At 45.1% G+C, this 22461-nt stretch overlaps 1 protein-coding gene across 1 annotated transcript in view; it reads left to right on the top strand.

The window, feature by feature from the left end:
* Positions 1–22461, top strand: part of SGPP2 (sphingosine-1-phosphate phosphatase 2) — a 55719-nt gene that overhangs the window by 18196 nt on the left and 15062 nt on the right. The window contains exons 2-3 of the mRNA XM_010568414.1: positions 9071–9178; positions 14489–14647. Coding sequence (XP_010566716.1) covers positions 9071–9178; positions 14489–14647 — 267 coding nt within the window. The remainder of the gene's footprint in view (positions 1–9070; positions 9179–14488; positions 14648–22461) is intronic.

A 22461-nucleotide genomic window follows, 5' to 3' on the forward strand; every position in this document is an offset into this window, starting at 1 on the left:
GGCCGTGCGCGCCGGGGCTCTCCCCGGGGGGGGGGTCTTCCCGCATCCCGCCGCCTGCCCGGGCGGGGGACTGGGGGCCGGGCTGCGAGGGGGCGCCGGGGCCGGGGAGCGCAGTGCGGTGCCGCAGCGCAGCTTCATCCCGGCCTCCCTCCGGGGAGGCGTTTCTGAGGTTCTCCCCTCGCCCCCCCCCATCTCTGGCGCCCGCGAAACGAGATAACGGGGGGGCGGGGCGGTGCCTGCCCGCAGAGGTGCCTCGCCCGGGGATGCGAGCTGTCCCGCGGGCAGCGGCTGGGAAGGCCGTCCCGTCTACCGTGGCCGCCCCCGTTGCGGGGCTTCGCTGACCCACGGCTTCTCGCTGTCTCGCGTGGGACGGGCCTCGGCGCAGGCGAGGGGCTCTGCGCGCAGCTCTGCCCCCGCTGCTGCCCAAGCCTCTGCTAGTTCGTCGCTGTTTATCGCAGCCGGGGTTCCGATGGAGACGGGCTGAGCTCCCCGCGCTCCCCTCCGGCCCAGCACGTCGCGGCGTTTCACGGCAGGCTCTGTAGTTCACTTGTGTATCTGAAGCGAACAGGGAAGGGCATGACGCAACCGATGTGCACGGGTCGGATGACCTGCTTTTTCTGTTACGGTAATGACTTGAATTCGTTAGCTGATCGCTTTGTGGTGCCTTTTGGAAAGGAGGTGTGATAATGGTCTTCCAAACTCCACCCGCAAAATAAACACGGGCCAGCCGTGAACGCCACAACTCTACCGCTCCTCCCCTTTTGTACTGTTTTACCTTTCCCTCTTCTATACCTAGTGCTTGGATTCCCATTTCAAGCATCTAAAATTCTTCATCAGCCGCTGCTTGACTCTTTCTCAATTAGAAAATAAGGAAAATTGGGGTAGTCCTTCAGTCTGTTCGCTTCTGAACTACAGTAAACTGTATTTTTGGTAAATTATGCAGATAATTCACTAAAAGATTTATTTTCACCATTTGCTTTTGAACGGTGATGTTGTTAATGTAATACTGTTGATACTAAAATCCTGGCTGAGTTAATTCTGCGTGAACAGAGCCCTGCACGTGGTGCAACTGTTTTGAGTTTCACAGAATAAGATACGACTACCTTTATGTGAAAGGTGAATATATCCCGGATGAGGCTCCATGAGACCTGGAGATAGAAACAGAAGGGTTTGTTTCCACATAATTAGGACACTTGCTTCTGAAACATGTGAAAGTTGGGTTCAAGCCCTAAGAAGACAGAGATGGGAGTAATGGCTTGAACAGCGCTTCAGTGAAGTGCTAGAATTATAAAAACAGACTCTCTCTGCTCCTGTGAAAATCCATTTTTACAAAGAGGGTCTTCTGCCACCTGCCAGGAGATGCAAAAAGTGAACTTGGATCTTTCTTATGCCAAAACCCACACTCACTGCTGTGTCGCTAAATGAACTGGGGTTGCCCTGACGTATCTGCAAAGAAGCAGGTTTGGGAGTCTAATACACATAGCAAAGTCCTTGGCTATAAACTCTCTATGGACAGGGTATTTTCTTACTCTTAGCTGCAAGTGTTTGCAGAAAGGTGCTTAAGCACTGCTGCTGCATCTCACTGCTGGTGACCTTGGGTGGCTCTGTGCTCAGCTTGAGCATTCCTTCCTGAAGCTTGGGAGTTTCAAAGTTTATATTATCAGGACAGAAGGTTTCTATGAGGTAGTAACTTTCATATTACTTTGTCTTTACTGCCACAATGCAGTAGTCTTAAAGGTTTTCAGGTTCTCCTGTGTAAGTTCTTGGACAATCAGTAGGTTATACCTGTGAAAACAGAGTATATGGCATGCTTGAGTGAAGAAGATGTGACCGGCTGTCCACGTGCTGGGGCTGCCACAGCTCCATCTCTCCAGGGCATTCCCCCTTCCTTCTGTGCTAGCTCTCAGGCCCCTGCATCTGACGTGGGCTGGATCATGTGGCGGATCGTGTGCTGAGGTGGCCCAGCTGGAGGAACTCTGGGGAAAGGGAGCTGAGGGCTAGCAGCTGGTGGTGGTTTGGGTGGAGATGGACACACCTGATGGGGTGGATGCCATACTGCATGGAGAAAAAGGGTGATCCTTCGGGAGGGTAACGAGGCAGGACAGCTCTTCATCTGGGAGAAGGAGACCTTTAATTACCCACGTGCATTTGTTGCCAGCGGTGCTGCTCGTGATGTATCAGTGTCTTCCTTCATGTATAACCTGCAGGTTATATGTGGTTTTTTTTAAACAAAAAGAAAGTCAGCAAGGTCTCATTGCAGTGGTCAGCAGTGCAACAAGCGGCTGTATTTCTGAATCTTTGTAATTCAGTCCCATCTGCCCCACAGGAGCTGCCCCGAGATGATGAGACAAGGAATGAAATGCTTAGATGTGACAGCGAGGACTGCATGCGTTTCTTAAATATTGAATCAGTTGCCTGGCCCATGTCTTGATGTTTCCTTGGTTACCAGATCAGTTAGAAACAGTCTTTAAAACCTAAAGTGAAAACTCGGGTATCTGAGGATGATACAAAATGGTGCTAGTCCAACACACTAGCTGGATTTATGCCCTGGCTTGCACTTAATATTGAACCCATGGGCTTTAGTGAAGGAACCATTGGGTTTTACTACTACAGAAGACAAAACAGTAACCTGTAATTATCCTGTCTCTAGATAATACTTACTTGTTTTCTGTACTCCTTTCTAATATTAGTTTGATTTGCAGGGAATTTATTTCTGAAACTGCTTGAAAGATATCTTTTTGTGATGCTCTGTATGAAGTCCTCAAGTTGCACACTTAAAAGTACTGACTAACTTTCTGAAGACTTCTCCAGTGTTTTAGTGAGTGGCCAAATAAATGGTACACATATTTAAAAAGTGGAGCTCTGCTTATCTCTAACCTGCTGATGGACTTTTGCTCCTGAAATCGACAGCCTGAATTAAAGGGAAAAAAGAAAAAAAAATCTCTTATTTGAAGTTCTCTGTAGATTTGTTTGTTTTTCTCCACTCTTCCTTTTCCCAGCTGTTTTATCATCTCTTGAGATCTATCTTTCTGCCTTTGAAAGAGTATGGTTTGTATTTACTCTGTAGTTATACCTTAACTGTCAGAACTGCTCTGAACTGGTGCAATGTTTACAAACCGCCTGATCACATTTAGTGATTGTATAGTTCTTGCTTGTGCCTTAGGTGAGGAGGCTAGCAACCAGGATGACAGCAAGGTGATGGTAACAGAAATGGAAAAGACAGGTAAAAAATGCACAACCCTCTCAGATGTATTGCAGTCCCCAAAAATGTAGCTGATTACTGGCAAGACATAGATGACAGCACTGCTTTTGCTGTGATGGGATGTCTGGTAATTTGAAGTAGACTTGCTCTAGAGCTTGAGTCAGGGTCTCTTCTGTGGTGTTTCCTTGCTACAGAATTTTGCATCAGCCTCAGAGTCTTGCTTTTCCTTTTTAAGTCATGTTACTGGCTTACTCAGTTTCACGTTGTTTCCCTTTCCGTGCAGCAATAAGTTGACAGTAGCCTGAGGTAGGTTTAGCAGATGAGACAAATCCTTGTGAGAAAAGCCCATGAGCACCATTAGGAGAGCTGGCAGCAAGGCATTTCTGCCTCGAGTGCTAGCACTTTTTCCTCCCAGAGAATGTAGTTGAACTTTTGGAAGTTCCTCAGTTTGCAGCTGCAGCTGGAGAAACATGAGATCCAGTTTCTTATTTCGATGGGCTAAGTGCGAGGCTCACGTTCCTCGGCATCGTTCCTGCTGCTCTGGTACTTCACGTTCAGCTCTCCCCTATCTGCTGTGGCTGCCGAGGGAGCTTGCCTGTCTTGCACGTGTCTGATTTTTGTTTTAAGGTTCCCACGGAAAGCAGCTGGTAAGGGACGTTGTTAGTCTGTGTGAACAAGTCTGTTTCATGGAATGGTTTTGGCCAGCCCTATGAGTGATGGTGCTTTGGAAGATGACAGTGCAGTTGCATCCAAGATTCAAGTAGTGTGTGGCAACCCTGTGTAGATCTGTTAGTGCTGGCTTTGCTGCTCCTCAGCAAGAAGACTGGGCTCCCCTCCGGAGAACAGGCAGCAAAGCTGGGCACGTGCTACTTGTTACCAGCATCTAGTCATCTACTAGATCTTGCTGCAGAAACACCTGGTGCTAACAAAAGTTTGTGAAACTTCACTTGCTGATTGTAATAGGTATCCTGGGTGGCTGTGTGGTGCCTGCCGCTGAGGGAGCTGCTGTTGGCGAAGTGGCTGGGGGTGCAGGGGGCATGCGAGGGGCCGCGCCGGGAGCCTGAGGCATTACGCCAATGGTTTGGTGCTTTGTGACTCAGCGCTTCCCAGCTCACAGCCCGAGTCATCTTTTTGGAGGCCACTGGACCTCGTAATGAGGAGCCGTCAGGATCCTAGGATTAATTCCAGTACTTGGAGGTGAGCCATGTGCTGGTTTATAATTCTGCTGAATGTCTTAGGCCATTAGTTCAGATATCAACCAGAAGAATAAAAGCTCATCTGCTGTCATTTTTCTCCTTTCGGTCTCTGGAGAACAGGGCTAGGTTTAATGGGGGAGGAGCCAAAGAAAATCTGTTCTTGCTGGAAGATTCCTTTGGACAGCTTGTTCTTTTGCTTTACCTCGTGCACATGCTCTGCAGGGAATATTTATGGGTCATCTGGGCAATGGAAGGTGACTATTGACTGCTATGGCAAGTAAATCCGAGGTCTAGAATGTACAGGTAGTGTTGTCTGAACCATGAGATTTTTGTTTAAAATGGCTATTCAAGTTCCTGCTTTATAGGGCTTCACATCAGTTCAGTATAGTTAGCACTTGTAACTTATTTTTCCAAAGTAAACTGTTATTGGTCTAGATTTAGAGGTATGTGAATGCTTTAATATAGTTACATTGCTAGTTTATTTCTATCTTATTACTATATTTGTGAATATTTATTACTAGATGTAAAAAAAAAAAGTATGTTTAATCCTTCCTTTTGAAGACAACTGGCGGTTGCAAACTACTGCTAAGTGAGTTCCCTGAGCCTGCCTGTTCTGGTACACACGAAGCTGTGTGCTCATTCTGTAACAGCAGACCAGGTCATTGTTATCTCCTTTGCAGGTAGGTCAACTTGATGTAATTATAACTGCTTACTTACGCTAACCAGTTTAATTAGGTGTATTGCCTTCAGTGTTCCCCGTTGCCATTTCTCTGTGCAAAGGGAGAATGTTGAGGTACCTTATTGTACAGGAGAAGATGGTGTCAGACACCTCAGTCATGCCACAAGAGAGCAAAGACTGAATGTTTGCATGGGAAAGAACTCAGAGGTGTTTGCAGCAAGGAACGTGTTCCCTGACAAGTATAAGGCCCGTAGACCAGGATGTATGACATGAAGCAGAAGACAGAATAAACAAAAGACTGTAAGAGGGGTGTGGGGAGGAGAAGGGGGTATGTACGGCAGGGTGGCTGTGATGCCAATGTCACCTGTACCAGTGAGGTGCCAGGGTGAAAAGTGAACTGGCACAGACTGAAGTATTAAGCCTTGCAAGTACCTGCCAAATCGTGCCCGCAGCACTGTGCTGAGCACTGCTGGCATGGGGAGGCTGCTGGGGTGCCAAGGGGCCTTCAGCCACAGAGTCACATGTTCAGCGATGTAGGAGATCCTGGCCTTGAAGCAGCAGAAGAGATCCTTGAAGCAGCACTTGTTGGCATCATCAGGTTATATGTTGGTTTCCTTGTGTGTTTCTCCATTGGAAATGGAGCTGACATTGGCACGGCCTGCACTAATTGTTACTAATAATGAGGCAGCAAGTGAATTGAGAACATCTTATTTATGGCTCCTGTCCCTAGGGGCGGGCTGGCTGCTGGGGTGTCCTCCAACATGTCTCTCTACAGTCATGGCTGCGGTTTGAACACCATGTCCCTTCCTGCTTACAGTGGTCTCTGCCTTCCAGGAGCACATCTACTTGGGACTCAAATGTTTGTGATGATACTTAACTTATATGGCACTACCTTAGAAAACTGCTCTTTGACTTGAATCCTGGAACTGTCTGCTAGGGAAACAATCATTTTTCCCTGTGCTCGTGCCTGATTATAACAGATTAAAAAAACATAATAAATGTAGTTGTCTGAAAATGGTATGGTGTTGCTCTGCCCATTTATCTTCCAGAAGCCTTGCTGCTCTTTGCCTCTCAGAATAGACCTCTACCATGGAACTGATCTTTGTGCAAAAGCAAGCTGACTGGATTCATGATGCAGCTGGGTAGAAATACGTGACTAATCTATGGTGTCAAACTTCCAGGCTATAGTTAGTTTCTAAAACCAAATCCTCAGATGAGAACAAGTTTTTGCTCTGAAAAGAAACCTAACAGTGAAGTTCTGGTTCTTCACGGTCATTTGTCCATTCCCGCGTGCCTCTGTTGGGTTAGGTTAGGCTTCTGTTGGGGAGCTCCCATCAGCTGGGAGCTCCTCAAATCTGGTGCACTGGGGGAAAAGTGAGTTGAGGAGCTTCCCACTCCTTCTCCAGATCTCTGGATAGCAGCCTGGGTATCTAGCAGCCATGCAGGTCCTCGTAACACTCTGACTTGTGTTTTGGCAGGAAGTCAAAAATAGGAGGTGGTAGTGCTAGCAGGGAGCTGGCAGTTTGAAAACTGTTGTTGTGTGATGCATCCTTCTTCTATCCAAAACCACTTTTAGTAATGCTCAACCTTTGGATATATGAACTACAGTTGAGTTTCAGAGGGATTTGATCTCTGTTTCAAAGCTGGAGTCCCCATCCTTCTGAACTGTAATTTACTTTCTCTGGTTCTTAACTCATGTTTTTTCTTCCCTCTGTCCACAGACATTGCACCTACCTAACCCTTAAAATGACTTCCTCAGACACTTTCAGGCGTAGGCTCTGTGGTGCACCTCACAAAATTGCAATCTAATTCTCACAAATTAAAATGCAATTAAGCAAACCTGTTCTTCCACTGTAAAACAGGAAGGAAGGAAGCCTTTTCATTCCACCCTTCCCTCTCGCCCTGTTGTTTCTTTATTGCACAAATCAGCCAATTCTTCCTGGAACATAGGAGGATGCTGAAGCACGTGGGAAGTTTGCACGCCGCTTTTGCTGGGGCACCTGAAAGAGCCGTGTCCAACCTGCCTAACCTCTGGCTGGCAAAGCAGGGCTGAGAGGATGAACAAGGTGAGCCACCTTCACAGTGCTCATCAAGAAGGACATGCACACAGCCCTACTTCTGCTAGTGTTGTGCAGCTTTCTTGACAGGAAACTGCTGTTGACACACATCAGTGATTAAAAGCAAAAGCGTAAGAACTGGACATGTGAGGAGTTACTCAGGCACCTGGAATGGCCATGAGAGGGACAACTTTCCATAAGGAGCATGCAAGGAAATTAAGACAAAGGCACTAACCTCTGCCAGGGACGTGTGTATAGGTGTTTCCTCAAAAGTCTGAAGACCATCGTAGAAGGTAGACCTCTCCGGATTACTCCAAATTATATTGGAAGAAAAGTGCTGAAACATAATTCTGATACAATGAGACGACTGTGTGGAGAAGATCGGACAATCTTGCCTTTTTACTAGCAACTAGCAAAAGCCTCAAAGCATATGAGCTAGTAGGTTTGGGGATTGGACTAGATGACCTTTAAAGGTCCCTTACAACCCAAACTATTCTATGATTCTATGAATCGTGGATGTCAATTCTCCAGGCATCTGCTAAGAAAGGATTATACGAAGTTGAACGGCCTGAGAGATTGAGTACCACGAAGAACACCTTTTGATGGAAAGCAATGAGTACGGAAGCTCTTCAGAATAGGTTTTATAGCCATGTGGAAGTAACTAGCTGGAAAGGTAGGTGTGAGAAGCATGCTGCCTGTGAGATGAATTTAAGAGAGCTTCAGGTAGGCTGGAGGACAAGAACAGAAATCAAATAGTCTTGTCAAACTGAAGGTATGGTTGAAAACTGACTTCTATTCAATAGGTGCAGATACTTATTGAACAAGCAGGTGTAATAAATACTCAACTGCAGAATGGAAAACAATAGACTTGGTAGTGCTTTCACGGAGGGGGAAAAATGGTTAGAGGAGATCACAGGTTGAGCACGGTTCAATGGTAGCATGCTATTCTGAAAACAGCCTGCAAAATCAATGAAGTTGTGCAGGACTATTCCTTCAGCATTACTCTGTTGTGTCTCATCTTTGGGCACCGTAATTCAAGACAGGCCTGTTAAGTGCTGTGTCTGGAAAATGGTAAATGTCTTCTGTAAGAAATACCAGGTGATTAAGCAGTGGAAGAGAGGACAGTTATGTCCTTTTTGAGTGTTTGTAACAAGCTTCCCCCACGTCAGCTTTCAGAGAAAGGAAACAAATTGTTCCTTGTCTGCAGTAGATAAGAAAATAGTCATAGGTTTAAATTTCAATAAGTAAGTTTCAGGCTAGGTGAGAGCAAAGCACTCGGAGATTGCCTGCAGCAAGCAGTGGAGCCTCCACCATTGGCATCGGTAAGGACAGGTTAGACAAATGTCTGTCAGAGTGATGGGAGTGTAAACCGTCCGTCCTTGGTGGATGAGCTGGGCTAGACTTCAATTAGGCTGTCCTTCAGGAAACATGAGGGTGTCCTTCAGCTGGCTGCAGGCACAGTCCTTCACAAGCAATCTCAGTCTCATTAGCAGCCATTTCCCTGTGTCTCTGAAAAAGACGTATGGGCTTTTTTCTTTTTTTTTTTTTTTTTAATTTAGAAGGCTTTCTTTTAGGAAGACAACATAATCAATTTTTTCCTTCACTGACTCTTCCTATTAATTGCCTAAACAAGTGCTCTGTGAACTCTAGTCTTATTTTATTCCACTTTACATTTAAATGACTTGGCAGCTTCTGTTACATCTACCTGTGTTCTTTCAACAGAAGGAAGGAGGGCTAATTATGTCACTTCAAGAGCAATATACCAAAATATAACCTATAATTCAGCCTACCTCCCAAATACTAACCAGAGTGGAAAGAAAAAATAATCTGAGGATTAAAAAAAATGAAATCTTCAGGAATAAACTGAAGTTTCTTCACTGTGTCCTGGACCCGCCTGTCCTAGCTGTCGTGTGCTGGGTGTGTGTTGATTGTGCAGGTGTCTGTATCTGACTCAGGTGACCATCCTTTACAGACTGAAGGGGAAACTTTGGATGAAGACGTACCGATGGAAGATGTGACAAATGGTGTGAGAGACATCAGTTGGGTGAGCATTGTGCCCAGCCTTGCAGTGCTGGTGGGAGGCCTGGACACACCTTTCCTGTTTCATACTTGACTGGTCTCAGCCTTTGGTCCTGCAAAGCGTAGCCTCTTGCAGCCTGACAGTTTCCAGCTGTCCCCGGTGCTGCTGGCTGTGCAGCACTGCTCTGCTATGTAAAGCTCTCAGCAAGGTATTATAAGGGCCTTTTTCGGTGCTTTGAATGAACTACGAAACTACTGAAATGCTACCAGAAGCCTGCCTGATATTTAGACTCCCCACTTGTTCTTTGCCTGGGACCACTGAAACTACTACGACTGTCTGGCTTGAAGCTCACACATTGTTACTTCTCATGCAGTGACTGTCTTGCTTCTGCATCAAATGACGGTTCAAGGCCATGTCCCTACTCCTTATGCCATTAGTGCATGCCACTAGAGATGCTTGCACAACAGCTGTGAGTTGGACATTGCCTATTTGTGTACTAGTCAGCAAGCACTTTCTGCTAATAGCAGAGCTGGTCAGAACTTTAGAGTGTTTAAGGAGGGTTTTCTTGTGATTTGTTTGTCTCCATCCCCACATTTCTCAGGTTTCTGTTAGCTCTAGGTGTCTCTCCAACAACAAGGATGCTGCGTAAACCTGGACAACTGTTGCTAACTGGCTGCATCGCATTCTGGAGAGGGTGAAAAAGAATTACTTGATTAAAAGTGCTTGAACAGAGTGGGAAGCTGCACATATGTATGAGTTTGGTTAGGTGAGTTTTTCATGCCTTGGGGCTTCTTGTGTGCATTTTGTGGGCTCTGTGTGCTACTGCCCTCCGCTCTGCTGTCTTTTTGACATCTCTGCAATTTCTTCCTTGTGTGTATCCCTCCTTTGCTGCCTCCTCCATCACCTTACCATCAGTCCTGTGCCCCCAACCCCTCCCTGCAAGGGGCTCATGGCCACGCCAAGATCTCCTACTGGGGCACAGCCCCTTTTTCCTGGCCACCCTGTTCTTTCATCTTGGAGCAGTGTGTTTCCAGCGTTAGTGCTCCCAGGGAATGTGAACGCATCGGTGCTGGAGATGTTACTGGCTGCTCTCAGCTGCTTGTTGGATCTTCAGAAAACTCTGAAATTGTTTGACATTGATCTGTGTGGATGGATGGAAGAGCTGAAGCCTTTGATACCATGGTTTTTGCTTTTTCTTATTTTCCAAAATCTGATCACGGATATCTAATTTTTTGTTGTGATTTGGTAGGTTCTTTTATTAACTAGGTACAGATAATAAACATAAAAGGTGATGTAAAACTGACTGCTTATACAGAATACTGCAGTACAGGAGGGGTTTTTTTTTCCCCCCTTATACTCCACACAGTTCTGTCCTGCAGGTCTCAATTGTCTGATTTATATTGTCTCTGTGTACAGCAGCATCTAGATGGGAATTTCTGGCTTTTTTTCTTGTGTTGGTCTTTGGTGGCTTCTCTAAACTTTGTGCCTTTTTCAGCATTAAAAATCTCTTAAGAAATAAGTATTGCAATGTATTAACTAGGGGCTTTGGGAGGGAAATTCCTGATCTTCTGCAAGGCAATTCTGTTGGAAGGGAAGCAAGGGACTTTGAGAACTTTAATTAAACGTGCACATCTTCTGAAAGATCCAAAGTAATTGAGAGCTGAGAACAAAATGTTGGTTAATGGTATCTCTGGGTCAGGCTCTGAGCCTTCGAAGTCTGACGCTGCAAAGCTTGTCTCTAGAGACAGGGCAGGGAAAGCTGGTGCCTGTTTAGCTCTCTGACAAGAGAGATCCTACAGAAATTGGAAGGAGGGGTATCTTTACACAGCTTTTTTTTTGGGGTGGGGGGGTATAGCTCTACCTGAAAATATATTTTGAATCTATTACATTAGTGGTTCAGCTGCTGTTTCTTTACCTCAGCTATAAAGGCTGAATATTCTTTATGCACATACTTTCTAAAATTATGGATTCCTACTACGCTGTGTCATTGTGTGTTAGTGTCTCCCAAGAGTCACCACGGTGGTGGCTTGTTTTGCTCTGCTGGCCCTGTCATTACTGCTCTGTAGGGAGGCTTTGGGGATGCTCCCACGCTCTGGGGGAGGTTGGGTGGTTGCTGCAGCTGCACAGGGGCTGCACTTGGATGCTCGAGCATGCATGGGGCAGCACCTGGTGTGGGTGACCCACCCATGACCAGTGTGCAGAGACTGCAAAATTAGGATGACCTACAATAGCCATTTTCTGTACCAATACTTCAGGCAAGTAGTTAATTTATGGAGACTCACACATGAGTCTCTTGTAATTTGGCCAGTTAAGTTTTTTCAAAATAGATATTTTATAGTTGATGCAAAGGGTCATTTGTGTGAAATTACCTGTCTTCTGTGTCTGTGAATGTTGTGGCTTACTACACCTTGCTTCTGAACTGTTCTAAAAATTCTGACTTTCTCTGCAGCCTTAATTACTGCCCGTTAAAACCTCTCTGATCCAGACCACACAGTAATGGAGATGCACGGAGGGGCTGACTCATGGAAAGCGCACCAGAGATTGTGGAAGGCATCAGGTCACTTCAGTACCTTAAGAATAGCCAAATATAAAGATTAGAGTTATTTTAAAGTAGAGATTGCATAAACTTCTGAGAGTGTTAGGAGATGCTGAACATTCAGACAAATAATTGAAATGACTTTTTCCTGCACTGGGGTTAGAAAGAGAATAAAAAGGGAAGACAGTTCACAAAGCACAGTGGTCTTTGCTTTCTGCAGAAAAAATGGATATAAATAGTAAACATGAGCTAACTGCTAGGCACCGGCACTGCTGCAACCAAACATGGACCTTTCATGGGCCAGGGTATGAAGGTGCATGGAGTGGGCTTTCTGTACCTACAACGCTTTGGAATCACAATGATTGAAAACATCGCTTTTTTTATTACTCTACCTAAGATCAAGTGGAGTGATTCTGTGATACCTTGCATGCCTGACATGTGGCAGTTACTGTCATGTGTCACAGGTGTGATCTGTTTGTCCCCTGCCTCACACATTGGGCTGTCCACAACTGCTCGTGTAGGGTTTTAAAAAAAGTGTTAAAAAACCAACCAAACAAAAAAACCCAAACAAGTTGGGGGTGACTTCGGATAGAAAAGGAAAAGACGAAAGAAAAAGAAAGGTTTTAAAAAACACATGGAAGAACTTGGCCCTGCCTTCTGCCCGGAAATATTTTTTAACTCCAGATTTCTTTTAAAACCTGAAAAATTATTATTTTTTTTTCCCCACAAACCAGATTACTGGAATTAGAAAGTTTTATCCCTCACCCCACGAGGTTCCAAGTATAAAAGCATTACCTTAGGGATATGTCTGATCATCTTTGATCTAAAGCACATGAGCGCATAATTCCTAATACATTGGAGACTGATGCTTAATTGAGGAATTAGCGATGCCAGAAGAGGGCTTTCTCTGGCCCCATGTTAAGTGTGACCAAATATGGTTTCAGGATCTCAGACAGAAGCATCAGAGTTGCTAATTGCACTGGGGGTGTTTTCTAAGTGGTGTATGAGACTTGAGACACTTAGACTGATTGCTCTGTCATTTGGCCAGCCGTAGCACACTGCTGCATTATCTTAGAGGGATGCCAGTAACTCATCTGTGACCTCTATTCCTAATACATGGGGGAACACTCCTGTGACCCCAGCATTTCAAAAGCGTTGACTCATCTTTTCTGTTTATTGATGCAAAAATCAATTTAATTTATGGTTTTTCCTGCAATAGGTGAATGGATGAAACTTCCTTCCATCTTGCTTTTGTTGTCTTCATGCAGTTTGCCTCATCTCCATATTGAAAGCAGATTAAGGGACTGGAACTTCTAATGGCTTTTACAATAAGTCATAATTGCGTGTCTAGACTGCTTAGACAATTTTTACATTTTCTCACTAGCATGTAGGATGACAGTGTCGCTCTGGTAGATTAGTTACACAGTCATCTCGGAGGATAATAGTTTTTCTCTTAGAAGAGTTTTAGGGGCTTATGTCAAAGCTGTATCTTAACTTAGTGTGTCTGTGCTGAAACCTTCATAATCCCTTCTCAGCTCACATCTTTAGGAAGCTCTTTCATCTCATCTTTACATAGCCAACTTCCATATTTTATTTTTTTTTTCTTTTTGGGGGGATGGAGAGAGACTAGATTGGCTCCCTTGCTCCTGTTCCCAAATCAAAAATCCTCTTCATATATAACTCCTTTTTGCTCAAGCGTACAGGTGTTTATATAAAATGTGATTCACTTGCATGTTGCTCCTGCTAACAGGGTAGGAGGCTTCTTAGAGGTGTACTAGTCCCAAATGGCAGCAACAGCAAACCTTCCCACAAGTGACCAACGTCATGGCCTTAAGAATATATGCTGTTGTGTGGCTTCGCAGTGCTGGTGGGCTGGGTGCAGCCTTTTAGAAGAGAGAAAACAAGTGTGTTAGGTGGGGTACATCTAATGAAATCATCTAGCTGCCAAATCCAGAGAAAAGTGAAACCTCTAGCTTAATAAAATGAATAAAGTCCTAAACAGTTGTCTGATAATATTGGCAATGTATCTGCTAGTAATGTTTAAAGAGACAACCTGCTTGTTGTTACTTAGAGATATCGGAGCGAAAACTTGGTGGTGACGGGGTCAACTCTCCTCTCTGCCCACTCGCAGCCTTGTTTTCCCCCAGATCTGCTCGTGCAGCTGCAATTGCCAAGCCAACTCCCACATAAGGGCCGTAGCTTACAGCTGTGGCATCTCAGCGTGGGGCGATCTGATGAGCATCCCGCCGGGGGGGAGCGCGGGGTCAGAAGTGTGTGCAAGAGCCTGGTGTTGAGGGCAGTGCAGGGGATGCTGTTGCCAGCAGCACCTGATGGCAAATTTCAGGGACTAGCAGGGTAAATTTTGCCTGCTATAACGAGGCAAATTTTAAATGAAATGGTTCAGTAATTGCAGTTTACTTTTTTTTCATCTCAAAACACGTTTCTGATGAAAGCAATGGTGGCTTTATCTACAGATGTAGAAACTTCAAAATTAACGCATTGGTACCCTTTTATGAAATATACTTGATTTCCCTAGAGGAAAGACTGATGCGATCTTTTGAAAATCTTTGTCAATGTGACTGCTACTCTTGTATAATTTGAATAGATTTCTGATCTGCAAGAAATGTAATTGAGCTATCGCTATAGTCTTAATTTTATTATAAAAATTGAACTTCATTTCTTGACACTTGTTCCAACAAATTATTTGGTTTAAGGGCTGGGAACTGTAACAGAATATCTTAAATGTTTGATATAATTTGCTAATTGACTAAAATGTTCTAAAATCCTCTCATTTCCAGGGTTGTGCGCAGAAGTATATTGTGAAGAACTACTTCTACTACTACTTGTTCAAGTTTTCAGCTGCTTTGGGTGAAGAGATTTTTTATATCACTTTCCTTCCATTTACCTACTGGAACATAGATCACTCTGTGTCTAGAAGGATGATAATTATTTGGTCTGTAAGTATTTCTACGACTTACTTAAACATGTACTTGTTAATTCTGTAACTGTAGCAAATTAATATTTAAGAGTAAGAATAACTCTTCAAACAAACAAAATGCCTTCAAGCAAAAAAACCCCCAACATTATTTGTACATGTAACTTGTGTGTTCATGGAGCAGAGGCATTGTGATGCTGAGAGAAGAGGCGAGAGGCATTAGCTGATGCAGGGTGTCGGTTCATCTCTGTTACGTCTTGAACTGACTTAGCTTTTTCAGCCCAGTAATTGCTTGAGCTGCTTTTGATAGGTTTGCACAGAACAGTTGGCAAAATACTTCCTTCCTAATGTGTCATGGTATGTTAAGGATCCTTCTTTATCATTTTAGGAAATCTTTCTCTTACCCCAATTTCTTCTGCATAACCTGTTCATATAGTTCTGGCTCAGTTGAAATCAATATAAATCTAACAGGAAGGGGATTTCAGGCTGCAGCAGAATAAACAGGGTGGTTTTGCAGTCACTTGAGGGCTAAAAAAAATAAAAAATAAATATCAGATCCTCTGTTGAAGGCTAAGACTTAAAAGCATTGATTTTTGTTAACACCAGAGCATTCTCAAATTAACTGGCTTCAGCATTGTTTCAGCCTTCACAAATGTGGTTTGGAGTATCCAGAACAGTGTGTTTCCATTCTGGCACTGAAAACCAGTAGATAACCAGGCACTTCAGTCTGGGAATGGCTGTTGTTTTGTCGCTGCCATTGCTTATCTTGGTATCGACCAGAACTTTGCTGCCCAAATAAGATCATTTTAGAACAAAGAAGGGAGGTAGGGAACATTTCTGGCAGATGGCAGACCCTGGAGGTTTGGCTGTCAATCTACATTGATTTAAGAAATTGAAGCTTGGTAAAAACCTGGATGTGATATCTAGCTTTGCTTCTTTAAAATGAAGCTTCTCCTTGACTTAGTTCTGGTTAATAATATTCTGTCTTCTGTCCAAATAATATGATGAGAAATAATAAAAACAATTTGAATAGGGTCATACACTTCAAATGCACCCGGTCTTGGACAGAAGGCATCAGCTGTTCTATGCCAGTAACCTTAGTCAATACATTTTATAAAGAGAACATGAAAAATAACTTGCAGATGAAATTTAGAAGTAGGTGGACACTGTATAATTAGAGCTGGGTTTTGGCCAGGAGTACACCTACTGCTTCTGGAAATGTGCCACAGAAGATGATAATTGGTAGTCGCTGCCTTCTGGGTTTGCATATTGCTCAAAAAATGACTCCTTAGAGCTTCTTGCATGCCTTTCTGCAAACTTGCCTTGCCTTTGCCTTGCAAGGAGTCCATCAGAGTACTGGCCAGATCTAGTCTGGTTTAATTAGAGTGTTCAAGCATGTGATATTATGATTATTAATACTATTTTTCCAGTTACTGAGGGAGTTGTGGAGTTGCATTTTATACTGAAAATGGGAAAAGAAGCAGCTGTTTCAAATACACAGACTTGTGTCAATCTGTAGTTTTAAAAACATTTTAATTATATGTAATTGTGAAATGGCTAAAAATGTCTGTGCAGGCTGTGTTAATGTTATGGCAAGCTCAGCTTGGTGGCTTATTTGCTGGCGAGCAGACTGTGAACAGGAATCAGCATTCATGGTGCTGTAAGTGGTGTCTGTCTGTCTCAGATGCCTTGGTTACGTACGCAGCAGCAGAATCGGCTTAGCTGTGTGGGAAATGCCAAGGTGTTCAATGGGACAAAGCTGCGCTTTTAACTTACTGGAAGGTTTTTGGCAATAGCGCTGGAAGGATGCCTGTCTGGTGACCCAGCGGTGAGCAGGAGTGCGGGTCTGCAGGCTATCAGCAACTCTGAATTGAGTTTCAAAGTAACGCTTCTGCTTCTGAATGGGTGATGATGTGGGGCTGAGAACAGCCGTGTTAGATAAAAGTAAAAATCCAGGTAGCCTGATAGTCTCTGACAACAGCTGCCAGGAGAAGGCTGGGAAGAGCATGAAGGGGCAAGTGCAGCACCCAGGTAGGGTCTGCAGAAGGCTCTTATCCAGCTGGGGAAAGCAGCTGGTATCAAATGGAGAGCCCTAAGGAGAAGGTAGTAGTAGTAGTTCCCTTTTAACACTGTTTGGGATGAGGGTGGTTTGCTAGCAAAGCTCTTCAGCAGGGAGAGAGATGGTGGACCAGCAGTGAGCTTTTTGTGAGCCTGGCGCAAAGCACGCGGGTACGTTGGGAACAAGAGCTGGTAAAACACAGTCGGCAGGGCTGGTCATGATGAAGGGGGTTAGACCACCGCATGGGAGAAGTGGGCTTACCCTTGGGCAGTGGAGAAGCAGAAGTGGTACCCAGTGTGGTACTTCGTTGTGTGCTGTTGGGGACTTAAACCTGTGAATTTCTGCTGCGAGTTGGAAATGACAGAGTCAGTGTCCCAGGATGAATCAGGGGAGTTTCTTCCCTTATGAATTAAAGCAGTATTAATGCTGTTTACAAGGCCTTCCTGCCATCTTATCTGTAATAGTTTATGCAGAGCCAGACTCCCACATTTGAGAAAGATAAACTCGAACTGGAGCAGGGCCAGGGATGATTAGGGAGCAGGCTATTTTCTAAGCAGAGACTGAAAGCTTAGATAAGTCCCTAATAAAATGAAGTCGGAGAGAGAATGGGGCTCACTGTAAACAGCAGGGGAAGGAAGGAGCTTTTTAAAATAATAGTACAGTCACAAGAAGAAACATGCGTAAGGCAGTTGTAAATAAACTAAGTTGAAGCCAAAGGTTGTGAAGTAGCTCTAGAAGGGTAAAGGGCGGTAAGAAAAATTCTGAAGAGGGTTTATTTCAGCACCAGCAGCAGGGGAGCGGACTTGGTGCCCTGGGATGTCTTCTCCAGTCCTGGGTCCCCCAAACCAGCTGCTTTTGCTTTTCTGTTTAGCTGGACAGCTCTGGGAAACACTGGCTGTGGTCACATCCAGCTGCTTCGGGAGCTTAAAGCAACATGTTGTGCTTCCACGGTGCCTTTCCTCTGAGGATTCACAGTATATATGTAGGCTTTACCTTTCCCTTTATGGATAGACGAGGGAAATAACTACCTGAAACCTCCGAGCAAGATGCTGGGTCCGTGCTGAAGGTACCCCGGTGTCTTTGCCTCCCTTCTCCAGCAATTCGAAGTAAACTCTCTTGAATCTGCACAGACGAGGCTTTGATGCCTGTCACTCTTGCTACTTCAAGCAGGAAGTGCAGAGATGAAAAATAACTTCACGTGAACCAGCCCCCAAATGTACTTTAAATTTACACAGCACGTCTCTGCTCGAGAGGTGGAAGCCAAGTTTGTTTTTTTAATCTCTGCATGCCTTCAGGGTTGAAAGCTTTATTTTGGTGTGGAATTTCAGAGGTAAGGTAGAGACCTGGAAAAAAATAGTTACAGTTCCTGCTTGGTATTTGGCATGCTTGGAAATTTTTTTTCTGGTTATGTTTTTCAGGGTGCCGGGATGTAGAATGTATCCATGCATCTTTTGAGCCTATAAAACTTTAATCTCTACAGTATAAATAAGAGCTGGCCAGCATGGACTTTGTTGGCGTATGACAGCGATAAGCTGCTGACGCAGGTGAAGGCGGCATCTCTGAAGGAAGGCAGAGTTTGGGTGGCTGGCGGTGCCAGGTGGGCACCCACCGGGCTGCGTGTGCCCCTCCGGGCTCCTCGCGCGGTGCTGGGGGCAGACAACCTCAGCAAGTCTGAGGAGGTCCTGGGTCTGAATCCATGACAATTTAGTTTCCCGTCTTGCTTTTCAGAAGAACAGTTTTTCCAAGGCTGTCAGCATTTAGTGTAACTTGGGCTTGATGAGGTCTGAACTCTGGCTCTCAGGGTAACCAGGAGTTTAATAACCAGCAGGAATTTACCTGCAATCATGATGCCACTGACATTACTGTGTGGTGATTGAATCTGTGGATGCTGCTTTGAAAACTCACTTTGCAGCAGACTTCGGGTTTAGTGATTCTTCTGTGTTTGTTAGTTTTTGCGCTTTTGCAACATTTCGCCAAAAGGTTTTTGCGCATTTGCAATATTTTTGCGAAAACAAGCTTGGAACAGCTGATAATCATAGTCACTTGAAAGACAAACTCTAAAAAGCACCATATATTACACTGCATAAGAACATGTAAGACTGTATTCAGGCATGTAAGTAACTACAAAATGTCAGAATACAAAAATAAATGGTCCATAAAATGCCATGCGGGAGATGATAAAGTGTTGATTGAAAGAGAATTTTGTATGTGCTGATGCCTGTACTCTACCCTTGAAGAAAAAGGGCTAGTGAGGCTTTCATAACTGAGACCATCTGGGAATAATTTAAGGTGAAGTTCTCCTGTATTTCACTAGAACTACTAGGTGTAACATTTTCCCAGTTTTAGGTGTTAGATGATAAACCAGTTCAATGTAACAGGAGTTTTTCCTGCTATCAGGAGACTGGGCCCAAATTTCTCTTATTCAAAGTTGTCATAAGATAGTCAACTACCTTATAGTTTTTGTCCAAAGGCTTCTTTTGAAGACAGAGTGAATGTCCTAGGATGGTGGTCAGTTACACTTCTGGAGGCACAAGGCTCTCTTGATCTTGATCTGGTTTTGTGTTTCTGAAGTCTGACTCGAAAGAGCCACTGCCTCCTGTATATATATATATATTTCTTAAGAAGCTGTCTGTGCTGTCTCTTCCCTCCTCCTGTCCCCTGCTGCCCCTTGCTGTGACACGCATGCTGCCCTGCTGCTGAGCACGGCACTGCTTGCGGTAGGCTGGAGACCTGCCTCGTGGATGTGACGTTCACATCGTGGCTGGGACGACTCAAGTGTTTGAGCATCCCACCAGCTCAGTGCCATCTTGAACGTCCCGTTGCACCTGCCCCAATCCCTGGCAAGTGTTGCGTAAAATTCTTGCGCAGCTAGTGCAAGATTGATGCGTTTGCTGGAAAACAAAGCCACGCTGGAGGTGAGGCGGCAGATCCTCGAGCTCCCCTAGCCAGCTGATCTCTCCTGTGTGGCGTGTGGGCCTCGAGGAGCTGCCCAGCCTCGCAGTTGCCATTGGCATCTCTGCGCGCGGGGAGCAGCCGGCTGGCTTGGGGAGGGGATGGGGAGCAGGATGCGATCAGAGGGTGGCTTAGGGCCTCCCAGGCTGGGGGTCCCTGGGGCAATTCTGCGTCTTCCACCTGGGCTGCTGCCTGGGCAAAAGGCTGGCAGTGCTGCTCAGTGACTTCCATAGTGTTTTTTCCTGAAGGCAGACCTTAGTTCTTGGCATTAACTTGGTGGTAGGAGGAGTAACTCCATGAGAACATGCTCTTCCTTGCCCTGCTCCTCTTTCACTGTGAACCAAGTGATGCTCGAGGGGTACAGTCACAGCTGTTACGTGTTGCAGTGTTTACCTACTCACTTAAGCCTTAGTTGGAGGATGCTGAGAATAGCAGCTGTGAAGAGTACAGACTGGATGCTTGGTTTAATTTCTGTATGGTGAATCAAAGTCACGCCTGCCTTAACAACCATGAATACAGTCTTTGCTTCTGCTTGACTAATCTTCTGCAAATGCCAGTTTATTAATAGTGCATCCTTGTTTTTTGCCCCTCTTTCCAGCGTTCCCGATGTGCTCTGTCACTCCTATCAGTGGTTAGGATAAAAACAAAAGCAACATCATTTTCTAAATGTAAATTTCCTTTCTGGGAAGATGACAAATACTATTGCAGGCCAGGGTTTCTGGAGCCAGGTTATAGAGTTTTATTTTGGAGCCAAAACAGCAGATTCAAAGTCAGGCTGCCACACTGTGAGTCTCGGGGAAGAAGTCGCCAATGCTATTTGACCCCAAGCCTTCTCTAGAATTTCATCTTGTCCATTTAATCGATCAATAGCGTAGAGAGGAGAGCTGCAAAATCAGAGGTTGAAAATAAATGTGTTCTGGTTCACCTCTGTTAGCTGAAATATTACAGAGTACAAAAAGAATTGCTCCTCTGGACCTTCACGTGCCTGTGGGGTGGTCAGGTGTGTGTGTCCCTGTGCAGAGGTTGTGGCAGAGGAGGGGTGATGGAGGATGTCCCACTGTTGTGGTTTAACCCCAGCCAGCAACTAGGCACCACGCAGCTGCTTGCTCACTGCCCCCCTCACCCAGTGGGATGGGGGAGAAAATCGGGGAAAAGAAGTAAAGCTCGTGGGTTGAGATAAGAATGGTTTAATAGAACAGAAAAGAAGAAACTAATAATGATAACACTAATAAAATGACACCAGCAATAATAAAAAGATTGGAATGTACAAATGATGCGCAGTGCAATTGCTCACCACCCGCCGACCGACACCCAGCCAGTCCCCAAGCGGCAATTCCCCGCCCCCACTTCCCAGTTCCTATACTAGATGTGACGTCCCATGGTATGGAACACCCTGTTGGCCAGTTTGGGTCAGGTGCCCTGGCTGTGTCCTGTGCCAACTTCTTGTGCCCCTCCAGCTTTCTCGCTGGCTGGGGATGAGAAGCTGAAAAATCCTTGACTTGAGACTAAACACTACTGAGCAACAACTGAAAACATCAGTGTTATCAGCATTCTTCTCATACTAAATCCAGAACATAGCACCGTACCAGCTACTAGCAAGACAATTAACTCTATCCCAGCTGAAACCAGGACACCCACACACCAAACACTTGCAGCACTGGGCCTGTTTCCTAAACCCTGCCAGACTCAGGGTGTTCTAAAAAGGAATCGTGCCGTGAGGTCACCCGTCCTGTGCCCCTGCATACAGAGCTGGCTTGGCTGTTTGTCTATCTGTCTTCATATGTGTCTGCACCATGGCAGTAAATCTAAGTGCAGCACTCTTGCTTCCTGCCACAGAAGTGCTGCCCACAGTGATTGCAAGAGTAGTGAGGGAAAACCATTGAAAATGCCAGGCAACACCAGCAGGCAAGCAAAACCACTTCTTAGATCATTGAAGCAATACCAGAGTTACGTGAATGTCAATGAGCCAGGTCACTTTATGGGACTGTGATGCTCACCAGGAGGGGAACAGTCCCTCACCCCAGAGGGAACTCCCACAGGACAAACAAGTCAATTGGCATCTGGACCTATGTGGATGCTAATGCCTCAAGTTTGATTCATCATTGTTCACTAAAGCACAATCTGTTAAAACACAAAGATAGATACATCCTGTTTACCCCAGTGCAAAGCCCCAGGTGAGGATGTATATTTGGAGATGGACCATATATATGACTCAGAGCAAAGTTAGAGGAAACCCTCAGAAAAAAGCTACAGAGGCTGTTGTGCTGCTATAGCAACTGCTAATTGCGTTTGTGTAGTAAAATGTAATGCTGTTGACCCAAAGTGGCAATAAAGCTTTGCCTTTCCTTCACCTGATGCCTTGGCTGTAAAGGATTGCTATTCCACTCATGCAGGCCAGGCCACCCCAGCAGTACTGGTGGGCACCAGGGTTTGAGGAAAGTCTTGTTTTTAAGTTGCTTACAGCATTACAGAAAAACCCTTTGAGAAGGGAAGAAGTAAGAAGTCTTTACCCAAGTATTTTTTTTTATGCTTTTTGCATTTGTTTTAAGGATTTAGTTTGGAAGACTTCAGAATCATCTTCATAGCACTGGGAGAGCATGGACGCACATGAGAGGAGAGAAGGCTTATTTAAGGAAATCCCAAACTAATAGTGTTTGTGGGCTTGGGGTTAGAAAAATGCGCTTCTGTGTGTCAGGCCTGCTGCCTTTGCCCACGTGTTCAGCCTGTGCGGTTATAAATGCAGGACCCCCGTCAGGGATGGCAGCTTCGGCACAGTCTGTGCCACATCGTGTTCCCAGCACGACCGTAGCGTGCTGAGCTGATGT

This window comes from Haliaeetus leucocephalus, unplaced genomic scaffold (genome assembly GCF_000737465.1).
Source record: "Haliaeetus leucocephalus isolate CR32 unplaced genomic scaffold, Haliaeetus_leucocephalus-4.0 Scaffold240, whole genome shotgun sequence".
Classification (NCBI taxonomy): Eukaryota; Metazoa; Chordata; class Aves; order Accipitriformes; family Accipitridae; genus Haliaeetus; species Haliaeetus leucocephalus.